The sequence below is a fragment of the Sapajus apella genome, unplaced genomic scaffold (assembly GCF_009761245.1).
Source record: "Sapajus apella isolate SASKATOON/1434 unplaced genomic scaffold, GSC_monkey_1.0 scaffold124, whole genome shotgun sequence".
In the NCBI taxonomy this organism is placed as follows: Eukaryota; Metazoa; Chordata; class Mammalia; order Primates; family Cebidae; genus Sapajus; species Sapajus apella.
In genome coordinates, this window is record NW_022437064.1 from 878,590 (window position 1) to 903,585 (window position 24,996).

The 24,996-nt window shown below is 36.7% G+C and overlaps 1 protein-coding gene and 1 long non-coding RNA gene across 4 annotated transcripts in view; one reads left to right on the forward strand and one right to left on the reverse strand.

Moving 5' to 3' along the window:
* The window catches only part of SLC39A8 (solute carrier family 39 member 8), a 69,708-nt gene that overhangs the window by 26,173 nt on the left and 18,539 nt on the right, over positions 1-24,996 (forward strand). For all 3 annotated transcript variants that reach the window (XM_032261614.1, XM_032261616.1, XM_032261615.1), the window contains exons 3-6: positions 2,864-3,026; positions 11,346-11,515; positions 13,865-13,987; positions 14,479-14,643. In XM_032261614.1, the coding sequence (XP_032117505.1) occupies positions 2,864-3,026; positions 11,346-11,515; positions 13,865-13,987; positions 14,479-14,643 (621 nt within the window). The remainder of the gene's footprint in view (positions 1-2,863; positions 3,027-11,345; positions 11,516-13,864; positions 13,988-14,478; positions 14,644-24,996) is intronic.
* Positions 6,690-24,968, reverse strand: LOC116539003. Its single transcript, XR_004263884.1, has 3 exons — positions 24,889-24,968; positions 23,106-23,110; positions 6,690-6,700 (listed from the first exon to the last, which is right to left on the reverse strand). It is a non-coding gene; the product is annotated as an uncharacterized LOC116539003 (long non-coding RNA).

Here is a 24,996-nt window from a genome sequence, read left to right on the forward strand (position 1 = left end):
CAACCTCCGCCTCCTGGGTTCAGGCAATTCTCCTGCCTCAGCCTCCTGAGTAGCTGGGATTACAGGCACACGCCACCATGCCCAGCTAATTTTTTGTATTTTTAGTAGAGACGGGGTTTCACCATGTTGACCAGGATGGTCTCGATCTCTTGACCTCGTGATCCACCCGCCTCGGCCTCCCAAAGTGCTGGGATTATAGGCTTGAGCCACCGCGCCCGGCCCGAATAGGAGTTTAACTTCAAACTTAGGAAAAAAGTCAACCTGCTGAACACGAGGGTATGTGAAACCTTGAAAGGCCACAGCAAACATCGGGGCAGTATGCTTAGCATGCTTGAGACTAGCAGTGTCATAAAAACAAACATGAAAAGAAGTAAAGCTGTCTGTACATGAATGTGAAGGAGATAGTGAAAGCACATGGCGTTATGAAGGCACATAGCATTCTGTAGAATCACCTTGATTTGTTTTCTGAGGAGCACTTGATGATCCTACCCTTTTCGTAATTTGTTTGTTCGTTGTTTTGGAGGTGAAAGGGTGTGCTTGAGAGGGTGTTTGAGCCTCCTTGTCCACGGTATAACCGGTTGGTTTTGTTGCCCTCACTCTTCAGGCGCTGGACTCTCATCCTGTTTGTTCTCGTTCTGGGAGACACCACCCTTTCTAAGACAACTGCTTTCTTTTGTTTTGGGTTCAACTTTGTTAAATCAAAGGATAATAAATATCAAGTTTGTTTGAAGCCAGAAATAGGCTGCTGTCCAAAATTGTGTGCATTCCAGTTGCTGGTGGATAGCTATTTTAAATAAGTCAAGCTTGCAGTTAATTCAGTTCTGCTACACTGTTAGTATTCTGTTCTCATTCTCTTGTCACAAGGGGAGGCTTTGAGTTTTATCATCTCTACATCTGCATGTTCTTTCTGGTGATTGGACAGTTGCCACTCTCCATGATTACCACAACTATCCATGACCACCTGTCCAGCTCAAATTTCAACACAAATGCTGCACAGCTAAGCTATCTGATGGTATTAATTATATGTTTATTTGACTGTACTATTTCTTTTTTTTCTAATTGTATGTAGGAGAGTGTCTTTAATGATGTACAGTGGGCAATTCTGGGATCCTTAAGGGCAGTGGCATTCAAGTTCTTGACTGCTGTTTACAGTAAGAAATACATTTTACATCATGATCCAGTATATATGTGGATGTTATGTATGATGTATAACTGAAGCTAAAATTTGGTGAAGCAATACTTGCCCCATTATGTGTGATATAGTCTATAGTTTCTATTATTTTGTGTTTTACTTCGTTAAACAGTGCTGACTGTACCTTAGCAAGTGGACTTCCTGATTCAGGAATGGGTTACAATGTGAGTGTGAAAAAGAACTGTTTAACAGTCATCAAGTTTTAGGGAGTCTTAGAATGCTAATTCTTTGGACAACTGCATAGATCTTGGTATATTTGATGTTTTTTCATTTTTCCTTCATAAACAGTAGAGATCTCCTTTTATCAAAATAATACAACATTTTAAATTTCATTGTTTCTGTTGTAAAGGGAATTACAACACCTTATGGTCAAACAATTAACATCAACTCTTGAGTTCTTGATATCATTCATAGTGTATTAGTCAGATCAGGCTGCCGTAACAAAATACCATAGCCTAGGTGGCTTAGGCAACAGAAGTTTGTTTTCTCACAGTTCTGGAGACTTGAAGTCCAAGACCAAGGTGCCAGATGGTTGCTGTCTATTGAGCACTCTGTCCTTGGGTTGCAGAGAGCATTATCTCATTTCCTTATACAGCAGAGAAAGAGCAAGTGAGCAAGCTCTTTGATGTCTCTTCTTATAAGTGCACCAATTCCACTGGACCAGGGCCCCACCTTCATGAACTAACCTAAACTTGATTACCTCTCAAAGTCCCCATCTCCAGATACTGTCACACTGGAGATTAAGGCTTCAACATATGAATTTGGGGTGACATAATTAAGATAAGAGTACATATCTAAGGTCTTAGTGGGGTGTAAGCATTGACTGAAGCATGCAAATAACTTTCCTAAATTGCATTTATTAAAGGCAGACTCTTCCATTTGAGTGAATGGATATTTTTCACACTATAATTCTTATGACATTCATTAGCATTTATTTTATATTTTTCCTAATAACGCAAGTACTGTATATGGAAGATAGCTTACAGTTAAAATGTGAGAACAATGTTATACCTTTAAAAAGTCATTTTCACAGTTTTTTTCTAATGCAGATTTTATTCCTAAATAGTAGTTACTGAATTTCTAAACAGCCCAGCACTGTTTTCAAAACCTAATATAGTATAGAAAAGCTACCCACCATCATTGAGAATAGTGCATATTTTAACAAAAAAACAGTTTATGTAAATACATATTTTGAAACAACTTTTATATATTTATATTTATTGCAGTGTAGAGAAGAGAAGAATTTCTTAACATGAAACTGTAGGGAGCCAGGTATTTGTCTACAAGAAATGCTGTAGAGAGCCATGCCAGTAACTCACACAAAATATCCATTCAAACTGAAGAGAAGTAAACTAAGAGAAGGTACTGACAAATTGTTTTAAAGCCCTTTGTTTGAATGGTATTGCGATTTTTATTTTATTTTTTCTGCTGTAGGAAGACTGTTGATTAAGAAGGTTTTCTTTTTCTTTTTTTGCTCTTTTTCTTGTTTCTAGGTTTAAACTGGTGTGGACTGTTTTACAACTTTGGGGGCCTATCAGTTTCTGTGGTGGGCTTTTGCATAAAGAGTGCTGTGCATCTGGATGACTTAGTCTGTATCTCTTTATAGCATCTTTGCTTATGTGCTTTTACTATGCTAACATATTTTTTTTGTTGTTATTTATTCTATTTCAGTGTTTATCTGCTGAAGAGATCTTTTCCCTTCATGGCTTTTCAAATGCTACCCAATTAACCAGCTCCAACTTCTCTGTCATCTGTCCAGCAGTCTTACAGCAATTGAACTTTCACCCATGTGAGGATCGGCCCCCACACAAAACAAGACCGAGTCATTCAGAAGGTATATTGGAAGCATTTTTTCTCTTTTATTTGAAGAGTCTATGAATGATTATGAAATTAATATGCTGCTTTTTCTACTTTATTGCTTTTAATTAATCTACATAGAACCTCTTAGAATAATACCTGTATTCAGAAGTATTTAGAATGAGAAGAATTATAACTCACTTAAGTTTCATAAATTTTGCTCTTCTCTTTGTTGAATCAAAATTATATTTAGTACACTTAAAAATTTTATAAGATCCAGTTCTTCATTTTAAACAATATATATTTTGTGCTGTGTGTATTGGATTGCATTTTAATTATTTGGCTTATAATTGATCATTTCATTTCCATTATCTTTTGCTTATTATTTTAAAACTGTTTAGTTTATCTGCAGTTACCAATGAAGAAATAAGAGAACTAACATGTTTCTAGATTAAATCTTCAGGGACCAAATTATTAGTTTTAATTTTCATAGGTAAAAGAAAATACAAGCAGCTATTTTAAGTTACTATAATGGTATTGCCATGAATATGGTATTTTAAAGGTATGATCTTCTGCAAAGAAATTTTAAAACATAATAAAATAAGTGTATGCTTAATATACAGCTCACATGCTTAAATGTGTAGAAGAGTAACTTTCACCAATGAGATAAACCAATTGTTCAGGGAGTCTGCCAATTATGTTGGAATTTTAAATTTTCATTCGTTTGTCTATTAAACAAATAATTATTGAATGACATACCAAGCATTGTTCTGTGTACTGAGGAATCAACATTAAGCAAGAAGAAAAATTCTCTGTCCTATTAAGGCTTACAGTGTAGTAGAGAAAAGAGATAATAAACATTTAAACAAACAAGCAAATAAATAACATAGTTTCATAAAGGTGCTCTGAAAAGTATTTTATATAATATTTTATATAAAATAAAATATTAGTAGGTAAGGGGTAGAAGGTGATGGTGCGTGAGTGTCATCTTGGATAGATCAAGGAGGCCCACTCTGATGAAGTTTCATCTGAGCAAAAGGAGAGGGCCACAGCAAGGTCTTCTCTAGGAGAAGAGTGGCCTTGGTCGAGGGCTCAGCCAACATAGCTTGTCAATGAGCTTGGCATGAGTGAGGAGCAGCAAAAGGCTCCTATGTGTCTGGAGCCTAGTGAGTTGGCAGGGAAGGTAGGAGGCGATACATCCTGGTGGGAGATGGAGGCCAGGCGAGGAAGCCTTGTGGGAGGTGGTAAATTGATTGGGTTTTATTCTGAATATACTGTGAAATCACTGTAGCATTCTAGAGAGGGTAGTGCTGTGATGTCATTCAAATCCATAAAAGGGCATTCCACCTGCTTGTAATCTGAAGAGCAGATTGTAATGGGGCAAAAGTAGAAGCAGGGTGATTGGTCAGGAAACTACTGCCAGGAACTGATGCTCAGGATGATGAGGACTTGGACTAAGGTGGGGGAAGTAGAAGTGTGGAGAAACAGTCAGATTCAGGATGTTCCGGAGATCATGCTAAATGGTTTGCCCTGTGTTGATTGTCGGGGAGGGAATGATGAGTCAAGGCTTGAGCCAGAGAAATGGGAGAGATCGTTATATCATTTCCTAGGATGGAAAAGACTGGGAGTAGCCATTTATCATAGAGGAAGGGAGTGGTGAGGATGAAGAGGGGTATAATTTTTGGTGTGGTCACTTTGAGACATTGACATATGCCAGTAGGCAGGGAGGTCTGATAGGCAAAGGCACACAGACATTTGGAGAGGAGATTGCTTTCAGAGGAGATCAAGACTGAGGATTTGCCAGTCTAGTGATGATATTTAAAGATGTTGGGCTGGGCATGGTGACTCATCCCTGTAATCCCAGCACTTTGGGATGCTGAGATGGAGGATTGCTTGAGGCCAGGAGTTCAAGACCAGCCTGGGAAACATAGCAAGACCCCATCACAGCAAAAATTAAAAAAAAAATAGCTGGGCATGGTGGCATGTACTTGTAGTCCTAGCTGTTTGGGAAGATGAGGCAGGAGGATCACTTGAACCCAGCAGGTCAAGGCTACAGTGAGCTATGATTACCCCACTGTACTCCAGCCTGGGTGACAGAGGGAGACCTCATCTCAAAAAAATAAAAGTAAAGATGCTGTTCTGAGTGAGCTCATCTAACATGAGTACAGCTAGATAAAGAGAGTAAAGAGAGATGAAAAGGGAAGACTTAACAAAGGAAGTGACTTTTCATTTCTGGATTCCTTTGTGTATATCCACTTCAGTCTTTCTCTATATGAGTAAAAGAAATAACAACTGCAAAAATAAGAATGATGATAACCGATTCTGTTGTTGTATTTTCTATGTGACAGGCATTCTTTGAAGTACTCTACATGCTAATATATTAATCTCATGCAACTATATGATGTAGGTACTGCTATTCCCATTTTGCAGCCAAGAAAACAAATGTACAGGGAGCTTAAAGTCGTTTGCTGAGAGTTACGCAACTTACATGTGGTAGAGCCAGATTTAACCCAGGTTGCCTTGGCTTCAAAACGCATGTTCTCATTGATATTCTAAATTTATATATACAAAGCCTAGAAATCAGCAAGTATAATTTATCAATATAATTTGTAACTTGTGAATAACAGTAATTTCAATTTTGAAATACTAGTAATTTTGAACTGCTAATTGTTCAAGCACATATTTTTGCTAGAGTGTATTTGTAGTTCTACAAGCCCATTTAACTTTAAATACAGTTTGCACTTTACATTCAAAAGTAAATTCAGTCAATGCTTTAGGATACTACCCTTGACTGTATTACACAGTAAAAGCACAGACTCTGAAGTCAGTTTATCTGGGCTCAATTGCCAGCTCTGTAATTATCCAGATATGTTGAGAACATGACTAACCTTTTCTTGCTTCAGCTTCCTCATCTAAAATAGTACCTTTCTTATGGGCTTGCTGTAAAGATTAAATGACTTCGTATTTGTAAAACACTTCGAACATTATTTGGCATATAGGTGCTGTATTAGGCCTGTTAGGTCTGTTAAATAATTACATCTAACATGTGCATAATTCTAGGTACAGGAAGTGAGGTTTCAGAAAAAGCAAATGCTCTACTCTGTGCAGGTTAATTACTTATATTCAAAAGTAATTTTTTTTAACCCCAGTTGCTCTGTGCAAGTTAATTACTCATATTCAAAAGTAATTTATAAACCCCAGTTACCTAGGTTATTCTGTTTCAGGAACCAGGAGATGAGAACTGCTAAGTCAGAAGCAGGAAGTGAGAGAGAGAATTCTAGGGACAATACTACCAAGTCATAAAATGGGAAAGTCAACAATTTTAAGTTACGAGATCAGAAAGGCACCAGATATTCAGACAGAAAACTCAATAAAAAGATACATGTCTCTTAGGGTGCATATTGTCTTAGGAATTGAAATCAGGCTGGAGTGGAGGGGGATAGGGTAGGAGAAGATACGGAAATGTTTCTGGGGGAATTAGGGAAATGAGTAGAGTACTTGTTATTACTCACCCATCTAAGATGTTTAACTTGGCAATCTATTGCCTTTTTGATGTGATGTCTTGATTGTTTTGTTTTAGTGCAGCCATATGATTATTTAATATCTCTTTGGGTCAGTTATTTCATCTCTAAGTGGATTTCATAATGGTACCTTTATAGAATCGTGGGAAGTATCAAATGAGTTAATATACGTAAGTGCCTGGAACAATGGCTGGCACAGAGGAAGACGACTGTGTTTGTTCTTATACACATGTTCATAGGTTCACCACATTCTCTGGCCCCTGTGTAATCCTATTGTTTTCTCACTAAGAAACACTTTTTAAGATAATTAAATGTACTGGATTTTTCATATAACTTTTCGCTTAATGAAGAGTCAAGTCTTAGCTCATCCGAAGAAATAAAAAATCAAAATAAGAGTAATCTTAAGGGGTCACAATATAAGAATTTGATGAATACGTTTATGTTGACCTTTCAGTGGGTAGATAAAATAATATCATTTCTCAGAGACTTTTATTTTTGAAATTTATTTCCTGTGCTTTATAAAATGATATTGATGAGTACAGTAAACTTATAAGTTAAATTCCTTAGGAGAGAAATTAATTGCATTTTAGTGCTAATTTAATGGTTGAAATTGCCTTACTTTTTGATGAAGTTACAAAATAGTCTTTAATTCAAATAGCAGATAAAGACTATTACTTGAAGCATCCTTGAAGATCATATTGTCCAACTGTGTAATACGACCAGTGATATAAGTCTAAACTCCACAGAGGTTAAGTGGCTTCTTGTAGGTGTGGTACCTAAGGTGAGATGAGAGCTCCTGATTCTTAGTTTATTATTCTTGTTAGTGAATAACAGTGAATTAAATGAATTAACATTTATGTCATGTTCTACTTACGAATTTTTTAAAATATAATAATAATTAACATTTAGTTAAGGGTTACTGTATTCCAGGGACAGCATTAATTGGTTTTATTTTATTCTTATAAAAACTCTACGAAATAGGAGCTATTTTAAATTTAATTTTATTTACTTTTTATTTTTTTGAAATGGAACCTCACTCTGTTTCCAGGCTGGAGTGCAGTGGTGTGATCTCAGCTCACTGCAACCTCTGCCTCCCAGGTTCAAGCAGATCACCTGTCTCAGCCCCCCAAGTAGCTGGGACTAAAGGTGTGTGCCACCACGCCCAGCTAATTTTTTGTATTTTTGGTAGAGATGAGGTTTCACCATGTTGGCCAGGCTGGTATGAAACTCCCGACCTTGTGATCCACCCACCCTGGCCTCCAAAAGTGATGGGATTACAGGTGTGAGCCACCCCACCCGGCCAGAGCTATTTTAATCTGCATTTTAAATATGAGAAAATGGAAACACAGAGAAGTCAAGGAACCAGCCTATGATGCCAATGAGGGGAAGAGCTGGGATTTGAACACAAATCCTCTGGCTCCAGAGTTCACATTGTTAAACACCATTCTATACAGTTTCTCAGAATGTGGCCAGGCAGCAGATATTGAAGCCTGGGCTGTACATAGATCCACAAAATGAGAATCATAATAGTAGAACCATATTTCCTCACAAGTAAAACAGGAATAATAATAGTATCTATCTCATAGGGTTGTTGTGAGAATAAATGAGTTAAAATAGGTAAAGTTCTTATATTAACACACAGTGGACATTCAATACATTTAAACTATCATGACTATATTTCTTTGAAATCTATTAAAGTTTTTCAGGGTTCACTTATGAGGAGACTGGTCCCTCTCTGAAACAGATCATTTGAGAAAGTCCCCTGTGTATATAGAGAGGTCTAAGGAATAGATTTATACCAATTTATTCTTTGGTGTTTCAGTTGAGTAGAAAGGGCTTCAGTTGAGTGGAAACTCCAGACATTTTTTTCTGAATAGTGTTCTAACAATACAAGAAAGGGAAGCTATGCTGTGTGCCTAGAATGTGATGAATTCCACTCTCACCACCCCCCAAGTTGTGCTAATAAATGTGCAAGGGCAAAGAAAGTTAGAAAGTTGGATAAGTGGATGGACTGGTATTTCTTTTTGACAGAGTTCTGGGCTGCACCTTGAAATAGGGAATTTATTCATTCAGTAAGGAATGTGTGTTTTTTCCTGGACAATTTTCTAGGCACTAAGGATGAATAAAACAGTGCTTCTCATTGAGAATCTCACAGTTTATATGATGTAGACAAATATATCAATGATAAAATTACTGTAGCATACAAGAAGTGGTAAGTGAACCAATTAGTTTCGCACACTGATGGGAATCCTGACCAGCCCTGGCGTACTGCCTGGAGCTTCATAGAGAAGATCTTTGAGTTGGCTTTGAAAGCCATGTATGAGTTTCTTAAGGAAGATAGGAAGGTGTTTTCAGACAGAGAACCACAGTGTAAAGGTAAAGCTTTGTTGGGAAAACATGGTGATTGGGTAAAGGCCATGTTGAGAAGGGGATAAATAACCCTTGAGAGGTTGTAGGAGGGGCATTAATAGGGAGTAGTTTCAAATGGCAGCATGAGATGATCACTTTCTTGATTTAGTGTAAGTCTGGAGGCCATGTCAACTAGTAGAAGGGACACCAGATTGCTAACTGTCACCTTATATAAGATGAGGGAGTGAGGCGATGAGGGTCTGACTTCAAGGCACTGGTAATGAGGATGGTGAAGCTGGAGGTGGAGATACCTGAAATAGAATTGGTAGGGTCTGATCACCAATTGTTTGTGGAATTAATTAGTGGAAAGTGAGAAACTGAATTGATCCTACTGTTCCTGTTATTTATGTAGGTAGAGCAAGGATAATGGAGCAGGTGTTTGTAGGGAAGCTGATGAGTTTAACTTGTGCATGTGGCTTTGCTTCTATTTGGAACTTAACAATTTCTTTGCCTTTTAATTTTAGTTTTCAACATGTATATATCTTGTCTGCCCAATGAGATTATAAATATTTGTTGAATGAATGAATGCATGTAGGCTAGTGATTAGATAGAAGTATGTTTGTGTTAAGGGAAATTCCATGTGGATATACCATGAAAAAAGGTGTGAAACTGAGAACTCCCTCCAAGTGGAATGCCTGCGGGGGATAGTGGTATTGTTTTAGATGGTAAGGTAATAAATGAGAATAAAGTGGGCTGTTAGATGAAGTTGTAGGGCATGGTCGGGACCTGAAACTGAAAGGAAAATTTCTGGAGAAGATGCAGTCATCATGGTCAGTGCTGTAGTGATTCTTGGGGTTACATAGTACCATTTATAATCTGATCTTTTCATTTGGTGCTTAGCATAGGCGACTTTGTGTCACTCTGTGTGTGTGTTTGCATGTATGTATGTGTGTGTGTTTGGTCCACATCATCTAGGCTGAATGAACATTTACTAACTTTGTTGATTTGTACATATAAATTCTAGGCTAACAGTAATTATAGTGAACAGTCTTATGTTAATGAAATATGTCTAATTCAGGTAATATTTTTAATTTTGTTGAGTCCTTAGGGCTTTTTAAAAATGAGATTACCTCTACAGGAATAATAAAGGATATTGCTAAAACAATGTGGGCCTGGGAGCCAGACTGTCCAGGTTCAAAATCCAGCTTTGTACCCAGCTTACTTGAACTCCATATGCTTTGGTTTCCCCAACTGTATGAAGGTCGTAGTAATATTTCTCTTACACGGTTTTGTGAGGATCAAGTGAGTTGACACATGTTGGTCACTTAGCACAGAGCCTGGCACATGGCAAATGCTCCTTGAGCTATAGGTGTTGCTAGTGTACTCCACTGACAGTGCCATGGAAAAAAAGTGGCCCACCGTTTCAACATGCTTTGTGGGTATTTTAAAGCAGTGGTTATGCAGGGGCAGCTTTCTCCTCTGTCACTTTGTACTTTGTGTACAGCGTGTGGGGCCAGAGGCAAAGCCTCATGTTGCATAGCCCTGGGGCCAGGTTGTATCTCAGTCTGCACCCATGCATAGGTGATGGTCTTGGGTATGTTTTACTTGTGTTCCCATTTTGTACTTAAACCAGCCCCTCTAGGATAGAGAGAGGGAAATTGAGACCCAAAGGCAATAGGTCACAGGGACCATTAGCTGTAGAGCTTAGGATAGTATTCATTCATTTCATTCTAAGCAACACTTAGTGTGTACCTATTGGGTGCCAGGCCCTGGGTCTCAAGAGATGAAAGATGCACCACCTACTTCTGTCACCAGCATCTCTTCTGTATAGAACGTTTTTGCCTAATCTGTGTCTGGTGGAGTGAGTTATGTAACACAGCCACTCCCTCCTGCCCTTGTGTGCTCACTTCCTGAATGCTTATTGCATTAGGCTGACTTTAGTTTTCAGGAGACCTTCTCCAAGGAGGTGCTGTCCTCAGGAGTCTGCAGGCAAATGATTATGACAAATTCAGTGTTAGCAGCTATGGTCACCTTGAAGCTAACCCCTTCTGACCCATCTCCATCCCTGCTCTCCATCCATCATCCCATACCTTTGCCCTGAAGCTCACACTGCTTCTGCTTTTTCCAAAATGGTGTTTTAATGTATTCTTTGAGCCATAGATGAAACTAGGTGGGTTGGAGCCTATGGACCTCAGATTGTTGCTATTCTAGGTGTTCTCCAAGTTCCCTGCAAACTGTGAAACTCATTAATCCCATAATGATGATTTACAGCTGATTAAAACATAAACTACATTACTATTAATGCTTACTATGCTGTATGTTTATTCTCAGTTTTCTATATACTTTTCATTGAGTAGATTTTGTTCTTTTAAAGAAGATAAGTGTTTTAAACTTTTAAAGATACTTTTTAAGCTTAATGTACAGGAAAACTTCATTTGGTTCCTTGCTCTGATGAATTTCTACTCTCTTTTTCCTCTGACCCACAGTTTGGGGATATGGATTCCTGTCAGTGACGATTATTAATCTGGCATCTCTCCTCGGATTGATTTTGACTCCACTGATAAAGAAATCTTACTTTCCAAAGATCTTGACCTTTTTTGTGGGGCTGGCTATTGGGACTCTTTTCTCAAATGCAATTTTCCAACTTATTCCAGAGGTAAGGATTTTGGTTATTTGTTTCTGTGAATAATTGTTTCTTTTGAACATTTTAGCACTTTGTATGTTTTTAGCCTCCATAATTCTTACAGCGTTTTATGGTCTGGTTTATAGTGTCTTGGATAAAAGAAAGCTGAATCACAGCAATTGTAAAGGCTTGTCCCAAGCTGCAATAGATATCAGTGTCAGAGACAAAATTAATATTCTAGGAGGCCAGCCACTAGGACGTGCTCAGACAGCTCTGGGACACCTCAGAAGGCCTTAAAACTTTATTCTACCTTGCACTTGGCAAATTTAATTTTTCCACACACGATTTCATTATTTATTTATTTTTCTAAAGAGTGTGCAATGTCAAATGCACTGCAAATGTCAAATGTAAATTTATAATTTAAGATATACCACTAAATTCCCTCATATATTTACTATAGCTATAAATGACTAGAGAATAAATGAGAGCATGGCTGACAAACCTTTTTATTTTTTTCAACTGTGGAAAAATATCAATTGAGGACAAATAAATAGCAACTTATTTTTTGCTTTGATAAAATGTGTTATTGATCTGATCTTGACTAAAGTGCACACTATTCAATTAATCAACAGATAATATGTATGCTTTATTTCAAATCTGTGTTGTGCCCATATAAGGAAGGGAAATGGAGGAAAGAAAATAAGTGAAAGGAAAAGAGAGACAATGTTGAAGAGGAAGGAAGAGAGAAAGAGACTTTCATAGAAAGGAACTACAAAGGGGAACTAGGGAAATATATGTATACATGGACTATATCTGCCACCCACAGTGCACACACAAAGAGGGAGAGACAAACCCCATTTCAGGGAGTACCACCCTCATCTCATAATGTTTAGAAAATTATAACTAAAGTTTCCTTTAGTTTTCAAGCTATAATTGAAAGTGGGGATATAGCTTTTTAGAGTTATAGATTTATTATCATTATTTGATCTAGGACCTAAGATAATATCTATTTCAAAGCCTCAGTTATAGAGATGAAAAATATTAAAATCCAGGGGGACTAAAAAATTCGATTATAGCCTTATAATCAGCTAGCAACAAAGGTATGATGATAATGCAGATTTTCTGATTCGAAAGAGTATTATACACATAATATATTTAATATGATATATGTATATGTATTATCTCTTCTGCTTTATGGGTCAAGTTAAATTAAACTAATACTGTATATGGACTAGAGACTACATTTATGATGTTAAGGTTTTCTATTTTATTGAAATTTGACAATATAAAGAATCTGTCTTTGTAATAATATCTCAAATTTCCATAGAGAGTTTTTTGTGGCAAAATGGTTTTCCTTTTCTTATTTCATTTTATTTTCATAACCTCAATGTTAGGTAAATGGAACAGGTTTTTTTTTCTTTTCCATTTTTGCATTGTACAAACAGGTACAAAGAAGTCACTCAAATGAACATGTGACCATGAGGTCTCCCCAGAGGCAAACATAGCACAAGAACTCAGACATCCTCTATTCTGCTTCAGAGGGGTGATTTACAATGTGTGGAATGGTATAAAGTTGTGGCTTTTCACACATTACTCTCTCCTCTGATTCTATTTATCTGAAGTTTATTTGTCTAGTCTGTTAGGAACACCTTCACTCTTTATAACTTCAAACTCTAACTCCAGCTCTTTGTCCTTTAAACAAAGGATTATTCCATTCTTATTGCTGTGGGGTGTGTGAGTGTGTGTGTGTGTGTGTGTGTGTGTGTGTGTGTGTGTGAGAGAGAGAGAGAGAAAGAAAGAGATTGGAGGCAATTTTAAATCTTCTTTTTGCCTTTATTCTTGGGCCTAGCCCTTGATTTATTTATCTTTTTAGGATTTATCACAGTTCTGTAGGTATAAGAGGATTTCTCTTGGGAAAACAGTAATCTAAGTGGCCTGCCATATTTGTTTTAAAAGTTTGACTCTGGATATCACAGACAAATACATTACTTTTAGAGAAAGTTGGTAGGCAGTATCTCATTTATCTTCATTATCTAGACCTAATATTATCTTCTAAATGTGGGAATTAGTGCTGCTGCTTTACTGCTTAAAGTTTGCTCCTTCAAGGCAAATATTGCCATAGGTGTTGTAGCTGGCAAACTGTAAGATCCTCTGTTGGCTTTAATGAGACTTCTGGTTGTAAGATTTTTGTGCTATCTCATACAGTTTGGTTGTTCAAATTTCAAAGTTTTTGTTTTATGATTTTTGGCAGGTAGGGTTCCAATATTACTTGGACGTGAAAAGAGACTTAGAACCTTGGTGAAAACTGTATACTGGTATTATTTTCCAAAAATCAAGTTAAATTTCTTGGTTTTACCTGTATTGCCCCTTTTTCTCCCTTAGGCATTTGGATTTAATCCCAAAGTCGACAATTATGTTGAGAAGGCAGTTGCTGTGTTTGGTGGATTTTACCTACTTTTCTTTTTTGAAAGAGTGCTTAAGATGTTATTAAAGACGTATGGTCAGGTAAATGGACTTTATTTAAAACATCTGATATTTTTTCCCCTTAAAGCTACTTTATGTAGGTAAATAAAGACAGGAATTTTATTCTTAGAATTATGAGAATGGTCCAGTTATTAGGCTTGTGACTTTGAGAAGAATGAAAAGAGTCGCTATATTGACAAGTATCAGATAAATACCTGGTTCGTATTGTAAGATTTCTAGCAAGTACCAGCAATTTAATAATGAATAACAGATGTGCATAGTTCATATTCTGTTCATATTCATCAAAATAAGAATGTATATGTGTTCTAACATGAACAGACAATAACAACAGAATCTAATAAATGAAAATACATATAAAAAAGAGAAATTTTATACATCTGAAATATTTCTTTACATATAGAATAGACATATAATTTTCCCCTTATAAATAAAAAGCAGTAAACTCTATTTTCTTGTCTGTATGAATCATCTTTTTTCTTCTTATAATCTCTTTGGTTTTTATTCCCATGTAGAATGGTCATACCCACTTTGGGAATGATAGCTTTGGTCCTCAAGAAAAAACACATCAACCTAAAGCATTACCTGCCATCAATGGTGTAACGTGCTATGCAAATCCTGCTGTCACAGAAGCTAATGGACATATCCATTTTGATAATGTCAGTGTGGTATCTCTACAGGTATATGTTGAATCAATTTTTCCTTTATTCAGCATTGTTTAGACTGTGTAAACACGACTGTGTATGCAGCTAAGTCAGTATTTTGTACATTTATATATGTAAGACTTATTCCTAAATATGTGGGGTAACTAGAATGTAAGTCTGCATTGTTTTTCCACCTTCCCTCTCTATGTTTACTCTAAACAAGTGTGTTAAGAAAGAAACTGTGGATCCCTTGTTTGGGCCTCATTATTCTCTAAGATTATTTACTATATGAGAGTCTCTCAATTGCATTTATATAATATTACGTAGCAAAATTAATTCAGAGCATTTATTTTACAATTCTTTCAAGATCCAAAATAAAATAATCCTTTGATTTTGAAACTGCAAGAAGAAAGAAGATTTAGAAATATTAAAATTGGTTTTATTAATTGTCTGACTTAGAATTTATATTTATATTCACATCTGCTAAATAATATTAATAGGCACAATTTCTTGAGCAAGTAACACATACCAGATAATATGCTTAGCTCCTAATTATTTGATCTCATTTACTTTCTGTAACAACTACTCATATAGGGATTATTTCTTATGTATTAGAACTATGTTGGTTTCAGGTAATAGAAATCAAACCAAATTATATATACGCAAAGGAGAACTTACTGGAAAGATACTAGATGAGTAATGGAACAGCCAACCTACAGGAAGAACAAGAACCTAGAACCATTAGAACCACTAGGACTCCCCCTCCTTCTCTTTCCTGCCTCTTAGTATCATTCTTTTCTTTCACTGTAGGCTATCTTTTCCATAAGTGGGATACATAGCCACTAGCAATTCCTGAGATTTGTCTTATAATTACAGCTACGAGGAGGAAATTGACCTGACTGTTTCAGTCCTAAGTCGAAAATCCCTGGCAAATGTCTTCCTGTTCCAGTTTGAATTAAATGATCACTTCTAGACGAATTTAAGTGCTGAGACAGTTGCGCCCCTTGTATGGTATCAAGAGAATGTGGATGGAGTAGAGGAGTGGTTATCAAAAAGCGATGCTGAGAAGATAGTATCACTGGTGTCCACAACAATTCTCATTTGACAGATGATGAAAGTGGAACTTTAGATGTAGAATAACCCCTCCAGGTTTACTCAGCTAGTGAATGGCAGATCCACAAGCTATGTAGTTAAACATGATATAAAAGTGAAAAGTTAAAAACAAAATGAAAAGGAAAGCCAGCTAAGGGGAAAAAAAGCAAAAAAAAGAGCAATCTGGAAGAGATTATTATGGCAAATGACCTGAGTTTCCTTCTGGAGAGAAAACATGATTGGTCATATGCTTCTCTCTACCCGATTAAGGAAAATCTCAAGTGTATTTTAAGAGGCAGTTCTGTGTTAGCACTAAGCTAAGAGGAAAATATTTTTTGCTGTGTCATGAATGATGCCTTCAGCCAACAGTTTGCAAAGAAACTGGAAGTGTTCAAATACATAATTTCTTATAATAATAATTAAAGCTAACATTTATTAAATGCTCAAGGACTACGCCTAGAATGTTAGATGAATTACTTCATTTGATCTTCCTAGTAACCTAGGGGGCAAGTGTAATTATAATTAGGAGAGTCTGGCTTAGAGAGGTTAAATAGCAAACCCAAGGAAGCACAGTTCCTAATGGCAAAGCTCGGGTTAGTACCAAGGCTACCTTATACCGAAGCCTGTGTTCTTATACACTTTGCTGGACTGCCTGCCTTATGTTACTACTCTACTATAAGCAAGATGACAATATCAACTCTTAAGTATTTATTTTCATAGTGAGGAAAGATAATTTGGCCCAAGGATATTGCTTTCTGAGGTTATATAATTTAATGCAAGGCACAGCAGAGAGAGCCTAAAGAATGGTAGTTAAAACTCTTCCTTATACCATGTATCTAAATTCTAGTTGCCTTATGCAAGCTTTTGGCAAATACTGGATTATAGTGAGATGGTGGTTGAACTCTGACAAGTCATTCAAGAGGTGCCAGTCAGCCATATTGCTAATTTAAACACTGATTAATAATTCTTTAGATACCAGATGGCAGAGGGATGACCTGCCATGAAATTTGGAGCCTAACTTGAATTCTTGCTCGGATGGAAGATTTTCCTGTATCTTTCCAGAGTTAACAAGATAACTTTAGGCAGGGCTACACTTCTACAGAGAAGGAGCTTTGAATCTAGTCCAACCTTAAGCAGGTTCTCCCCTGGGATCCCCAAATCCTGTAACACAAAGCACGGAAGAGATTCAGTTTGGGATTTAAAATATTTAAAGGGCTGATAACCTCTTTGACCGTACTAGAAACTCAGTGTGACCTCTCCTGTTTTCAGTAAAGTTCCTTCCGATGAACCCACTCGGATAAACTAGCTACTAAATGTTCCTTGAGTATCAGAATATGAGCTGATAGGAATATTTATATTTAGACAGGAGGGTAGCTGTCAAAGACTTTAGCTTTTATAAGTGGCTAAATTCTTTTTAAAATAATAATTAACAAATATGTTTAACTTCTTAAAAGTTATATTTTAGTTAAAGCTTTAAGGCTCCTGATTTAGGATTAGCTATGGCCAGAAGACATGTTGGCAGTAAATCTAAGCACCATGACAAAGATGAGGCCCTTGACATGATCCTGTTTTATATAATTTAGAAATACAATCAGAAGGCGGTTTTTACTCCACTTGTGACAGTGGTGCTTTCATTTTTTTTTCGAGACAGAGTCTTGCTCTGTCACCCAGGCTAGAGTGCAGTGGCATGATCTTGGCTTACTTCAACTGCTGCCTCTGGGGTTCAAGCGATTCTCCTGCCTCAGCCTCCCAAGTAGCTGGGACTACAGGCATGTGCCAACACACCCAGCTAATTTTTGTATTTTTAGTAGAGACAGGGTTTCACCATGTTGGCCAGGAAAGTCTTGATCTCTTGACCTTGTGATCTGCCCGCCTCGGCCTCCCACAGTGCTGGGATTACAGGCATAAGCCAATGCTCCCGGCCTCATTCATTTACTCAATAAACATTTACCGAGTTCCTGTTCATCATCCTGAGCACTGGAAATTCAGAAGCAAGTTCTTGAGGAGTTTATAATTTATTCAATGGAAACAGATAATATAGAAACAAGAAAAACAAAAAATGTCATATAGTAATAACTACTTAGATGAAACTAAAGTGTGATGATGTGAGAGTGATGTGTGGGGCTTCTTTTGATTGACTGATCAGAAAAGGTGCCTCAAGATGTCAGCAGAGAATTGTATAATGAGAAACAACCAGTCATGCAAATATCAGGGAAGAAAATGTGCTGAAGACTTTGAGAATAATCAAACAGGTCACACTCAAGACACCTGGAAGCTAAATGTAGTGGACTTCCCCACATCAACACTGGAGAGCAGTGGCACAATTCCTTTAATATTCTGAATGAAAACAAACATGGAATTGTAAACCTAGGTAAACTACTGATCTAGAGAGAGGGAAAAATGGAGCTAAGATTCTGGAAATACACTTCCAGGAATAAAAAGGCAGCTGAAGAAAGAAGAGAAGGTGCATGCCAGGGTGACAGTCATGCACCAGGCCTTGAGGTAATAGTTTTTATGCTAATTTCTTATGGGGACTATTTTCTCACCATTCTGGTTGAGGGTATAGTCTCAAATAAACAGATGTTTAAACAAATTGAGCAACAGACTGCTATTTTCAGTTTTGTTTACATTGCACAAAAAAATCAAAAGAAATGAAATTTAAGAAATAAGTAGGTCTGGATATTGTTTTAAGAGAGTAGGTATTACAATGTAAGTGATAGTGATTTTAATAATAAAATTAAAATACTTTATAATATTTTATATTATAAAAAAATTTAACTGAGGTGACCCCATTAAAAGGATTGAGTATGATAATATAATTCAGGGTTCAATTTCGGTTACAAGTATGGATTTAAGAATTTTATTGACAATCTCAGTTGTTACTGCTTCAACAGAGTAAAGATTTTCCAAATTTAAAGTAATAAGAAACTATCTAAAAATTATAGTGAGTTAAGAAAGGTAATCTAATTTGGATTACTATCAATAGAATTCAAATTATATGAAAATCTAGATTATAAAAACATGATTTTTTATCTTGCTGAAATATAGAAGGAACAAAGTAATGTTATAGAATACTTAAACTGTATGACTTAGGAATGTCTTTATTATTCATCCAAGCAGTTCTGGCTCATCACAGAATACTCAGCTACGCAATAATATTTAAATTTAGAAGTGTCTGGTGTTTTATCTGTGTTTAGTCATATAAAAATCATAGCTTTACACATCTGTTTTATTTTGTTTTCATAGAAGCATATTGATCACAGCAAAATAATAGAAGATATTTTATTTTACAGTTAACTTGATTATAACTTTAAAATATTTAGACAAAATGATTTGAGAGTTCCCTAATACCTTTTCTCCAGGCCTAGTAAATGTGAGACAGCAGTCCATGTAGCATATGTGTGTGCACATGCCTACTTTTTGGGGAAAAGTGAGGGCTATAGAGGGGTAACAAGGAAGACGTAGGGAATAGGAGGGGTGCACAAGATGCTGCTTTACCAGTTATTCAGTTATTGTTGCTAGGTAATGTGTCACCTGTCACCTTGTGACATGGTTTGTTTTTTTCTCTTTGACTTTCCTGTGTAGCCGAGTGGTGGAGTCATTTTAGTATCTATGCAGCCGGGTGGGGCTCCTCTGCCAAGACACAGCCTTGGTGTTGGATGTTGATTGCTGAGGAATGTTTGGTACTTTTGGGAGGGTGTTGGTTCTTCAAGGCCACTAGGGGGCCCCTGGAGCTCGTTCCTCCAGCAGTCTGTCATCAGTCTCTCGTTTTGTGATGTTTCCTGTGCTTTCATTTAAGAATAGATACTGTTAAATATAAAGTGATTTTTAGAAGTTGACTATCGTGAATTTTATGTGTAAAGTTGAGGTGTAATGAAATAGAATTTAGCTGTAAAGTGTGGTGATGTTAGGGAGATTTTCTTTGTAGATGACTGATATGAAGTGACACTAATAGAATGATAACATTTTTGAGGTGGTTGGGGCTCCATGAGAGTTTAAATACACATAATTCATTCAACAAGTATTTTTCCAGTACTTGACATATACTTGGTACTATTGTAAGTACTGGCACAAAGGGGACAGTGGAGAGGAGTGAGGACCCAGAGCAGTTTTCAAGAAGTAACAGATGAAGTGAGACAGCAGAGTTCACGGATTCCAAACTTTCCACCCTTCCATAGCATAACTGAAATATTACACATCTTGTACAGAAAAAAATGAAGCATTCTGTTTTTTTAAAGTATGAAATACAAAAAAAACCTGTCTGGAAGCTCTGTGTGTACATATATGTGTGGGGCTTGTCCACAGTCTTTTGGGTGGTGGGTTTTTCTCATTCTTGCCTGGCAGTGGGAAGGGCGGAGTATACTCCTGGCTGCCACTTGGGAGGTGAAGTGGGAGGAGGCGGGGACTGGGGCACTAAGAATATTTGACGTTACACCCCTTTCATTAGTACCGTACTTCACAACAGCCTTCGGTTTGCTTTGTGTCCTCGAGAGTCTGTCTGGTTCCCTTTCCCCAGTGTTAGATGTCCAATTATCATTTAGGGTGGCTGCCTTGCCACATTGGCTTGGGAGGAAGGACAAGATTCTACTTGTTCTCTAAATAAACTTGCAGCCACTTCTCTTAGTTTTAGTTCCACTCGTTCTCTGGCTTCAGAAGTACTTGGTGCCTCTAATCCCTGAACTTTTCTGGGTCCTGCATCGCTTTGCTTCTTGTTGACTTTCTTCCTCTGTGAAGTCAGTTAGAACTTGTCTTCCTCTTTCCATCTTCCAAAATACAAATCTAAGTGCTGTTCTATTGTCTCTCATTCTTCCTGTCCTTGCAGATTTATGTCTTCTTTATTCCTTTATAAGGAAATAGATTCAGGAGAGCATTTCAGGAGGGACTAGAGTTAAATATGTATATCCAGTCCACCATATTTCACTAAAAGCCCATTTACTATTTTAAATCATATAATTCTTGAACATCACAAGATTTCAAAACAGAAATTCGTTAATTTCCTCTATAATAACAATTAATTAAAATAAAAAACTATATGCAAATAATAAAATGACATAAGTAATGATTTCCATTGATCTTGCTTGACTGATACTTACATACAAACTGTAACTAGAGGCAATCATGAGGAGAAATTCTGGGTTGTCTTTGCTGTTAGTGGAATTTCCCTCTCCTGGGTCTATCTCAGGGCATCCCTGCTTACCAGTGTCAGTCATGGACTACTTTGATATCCATATGTAAAGGTAACATTCTCATTAATTGTGTGATAAACATTCAAATGGTCAGTATTTTTGTGGAATTTATAATTTTAGACGTTTGGTATATGCTTTAAGGTCCATGCAAACATAATTCCAATGTTATGGGGCTTTGAGTTCTGGAAATAACCTGTAGACATTTAGGTTTTACTTTCCCCTCTGTGTATAGTGTATATATATATATGTGTATATATATATATATGTATATATATTTATATAAAATTTAAATATTAAATATTTATAATATACAAATATACATTTTATATATAAAATCATATGTTTAATATATATATACATTATAATAAATGGATGTATAAAAATGAATCATAGAGTATGTACATATTTAATTTTGTTAAATAACAACAAAATGCTCTCCAGACTCTTAGGTTTGTTACCCTCTCACGAACAGCAAAAAAATAATTTCTGTTTTCTCTTTATCTTTAGCAATACTTGGAAATTTCAGACTTAAAAAGATTATTACCAATTTAATATGTTTGAAATGATATCTTTTTCTAATTTGTCTTTCTGATTACTAATGTAGTTGAGCATCTTTTCATATGTGTTTTGGTCATCAGTTTACTTTTATGTTTCCTATCATCTGTTTTGCACATTTTTAGTTGAGTTTTTTTTTCCTCTTAATGATTTAGGAAGCATTGCTCTGTGTGTGTGTGTGTGTGTGTGTGTGTGTGTGTGTGTGCTGAATAACTCCTTCCTTGGTTTAAAAAATGCTTTGGTAAAGAATGTATAAATTTTCAATGCTTTTGAAGTTACTCTCGGGAATATTATTGTGCAGCAAGAAGCTAAAAGAAGAGGAAAGGCTAGATCTGGTAAAGAGATACAGGAGAAAAGTAAACTATTTCAAGGAGTTTGTTATTGAAGTGAAAATGAGGGAGAACAGCAGTTCACTGGAGTATCAGGATTTGGGATTTTGTTAATCTGAGGGAGATTTAAGACAGTGAGGAAAGACCAGGTGGACAGCGAGACGTTGAAGATTCAAAAGAGAGTGGAAGTTGTGGTAGGGATGTCTTATGGAGCAAATATCTAGAAAAGAAATAAAAATAGAGTACAAGTGGAGCTGTTTACAATGAAAAGGGGAAGTATTCCTATTCTATGATGGGATGGAAGATGGAGAAAGTGTTTGTGGGTGGATTGTGTGTTAGATATTCCCAATTTCAGGCAGGTAGGAAGTGAGAATGAAGGACTATGGGGTTGGGAAAAAGTGGGAAAGGCTTTAATAGGCTCTGTCTTAGTGTGGTTCAAGTTGACTAGAGATGATAATACATTGCTGAGTAGAAAGTCAGAATCCTTAGCCCTGAGCCAGTGTCCTCACTTTCAAGGGCCAAACTGTTGATTTTTACATCCTTCACACCTACTGACTCAACCATGTACTACACAGTTGGGAGACACAGATGGGTGTCTCCCATCTAGTTAGAATCACACAGTGTTACAGACAAGGAGAACAGTATGCCTTGAAACTTTGGAGTGCCCCAGGAGCCAGGTGAAAATAGTCTGCTTCCTTGTATGAAGTTCCAGAAAGTAGTCACATGAAAGTATTCTTCCTTGTATGAAGTTCCAGAAAGTAGTCACATGAAAAAGTAGTCTGCTTCCTTGTATGACGTTCCAGAAAGATCATTATGTTCTTTACCTCCTGGAAGGCTGTCCCTGCTTAGATTTTCTCTGAACCATAGTCAGTGTCAAAATCAGGTGAATTTGGTTCCAGACCACTGCAGTAAAGCAAACATCACAATAAAGCAGTTCACATGATTTTCTGGTTTCCCAGTGAATATAAAAGGTATGTTTTCATTACCCTGTAATCTATTAAGTGTGCACTTATGGCATTATGTCTAAAAATGACACTGACATCTTAATTTAAAAATACCTTATTGCTAAAAAGTGCTACTAATCATCCAGGCCTTCAGCAAGTTCTAATCTTTTTGTAGGTGGATGGTCGTGCCTCTGATGTTGATGGCTGCTGAACAGGCTGGTGGTTGCTAAAGGTTGAAGCAGCTGTGGAAGTGCTTTAACACAATGAAATTTGCAACATCAATTGATCGCTTCTATTATGAAAGATTTCTCTGCACATGCGATGCTGTTTGACAGCATTTTACCCACAGTAGAACTTCTTTCCACATTAGATGCGATCTTCTCAAACTCTACCACTGCTTTTCAACTACGTTTATGAAGTATTCTAAATCCTTTGTTGTCATTTCAACATTGCTCACAGCATCTACACCAGGAGTAGATTCTGTTTCAAGAAACCACTTTGTTTGCTCATTCATAGGAACAACTACTCATTTATTCAAGTTATTCAACTACTCATTTATTGATCATGAGATTGCAGCAATTGAGTCCATTTCAAGCTTCACTTCTCATTGTAGTTCTCTTGCTATTTCCACTACACCTACAATTATTTCCTTTACTGAAGTCCTCCTTTACTGAAGTTATCCATGAAGGTTGGAATCAACTTGTTCTCAATTTCTGTAAATGTAAATATTTTGAACTCATCCCATGAATCATAAATATTCTTAATGGCATCTAGAAAGATGAATCCTTTCTAGAATGTTTTCAAAGTCCTTTGCCAAGATTCATTACAGGAATCACTACTATGGCAGGTACAGTCTTACACAATGTATTTTTTATATAATATGACTTGTAAGTCAAAACTGCTCCTTGATCCATGGACTTTAGGATGGATGTTGTGTTAGCAGGCAGGAAAACGACATTCATCCCTTTGTACATCTCCGTAAGAGCTCTTAGGTTACTAGATGCACTGTCAATGTGCAGTAATATTTTGAAAGGAATTTCTTTTATTTTTCTGAGCAGTAGGTCCCAACATTGAGCTGTAAATATTCAGTAAACCATGCTGTAAACAGATGTGTTACCATCCAGGCTGTGTTATTCCATTTCTAGAGCACAGACAGAGTAGATTTAGCATAATTCTTAAGGGCCCTAGGAGTTTTGGAATGGTAAGTGATTATTGGTCTCAGTTTAAAGTTAGCAACTGCAATAGCCCCAGACAAAAGAGTCTGCCTGTTCTTTGAAGCTTTGAAATCAGGCATTGACTTCTCCTCTCTATCTGTAAGTCCTGGATGGCATCTTCTTCCAACAGAAGGGTGTTTTATCTACATTGAAAATTTGGTGTTTAGTGTAGTCACTTTCATCAATGATTTTAGTTAGACCTTCTGGATAACTTCTCCATTAGCACTTGCTGCTTCAGTTGGCACTTTTATGTCATGGACGTGGCTTTTTTTCGTAAACCTAATAAACCAGTTCTACCTTCCAATCTTTCTTCTTCAGCTTCCTCACCTCTCTCAGCCTTCATAGAATTGAAGAGAGTTAGGGGCTTGCTTCTACTTTAGGGCATGTTGTGGCTGGTTTGGTCTTCTGTTTAAACCACTCAAATTTTACTCATGTCAGCAATAACACTGTTTTGCTTTCTTATCATTTGTGTGTTCATTGGAGTAGCACTTTTAATTTCCTTCAAGAAGTTTTCCTTTGGATTCACAGCTTGGCTATTTGGCACACAAAACCTAGCTTTTGGCCTGTCTTGGCTTTTGACATGTTTTCCTCGCTAACTTGAATCCTTTCTAGCTTTTGATTTTAAGCGAGAGACATGCAACTCCTCTTTTCACCTGATCACACAGAGGTCATTTTAGGATTATTTGTTAGCATAATTTCAATACTCTTGTGTCTCTGGGAATAGGGAGGCCCTGGAGAAGGGAGTGGCTGGTCACTGGAGCCGTCAGAACACATACAACATTAATTGGTTAAGTCTACCATCTTATGTGGGTACAGTCATGGTGTCCCAAAACAATGAGAACAATAACATAAAAATCACTATAATAATAATGAAAAAGTTTGAAATATTGTGAGAATCACCAAAATGTGAGACAGACATGAAATGAGCACCTGCTGAAAGAAGAATGGTGCTCTATCTAACATAGACTTGTTCAATACAGGGTTGCAACAAACCTTCAGTTTGTAAAAATCACAATATCTGAGAAGCACAATAAAGCGAAGTTGAGGAAAAAGAGGTATACATGTACCT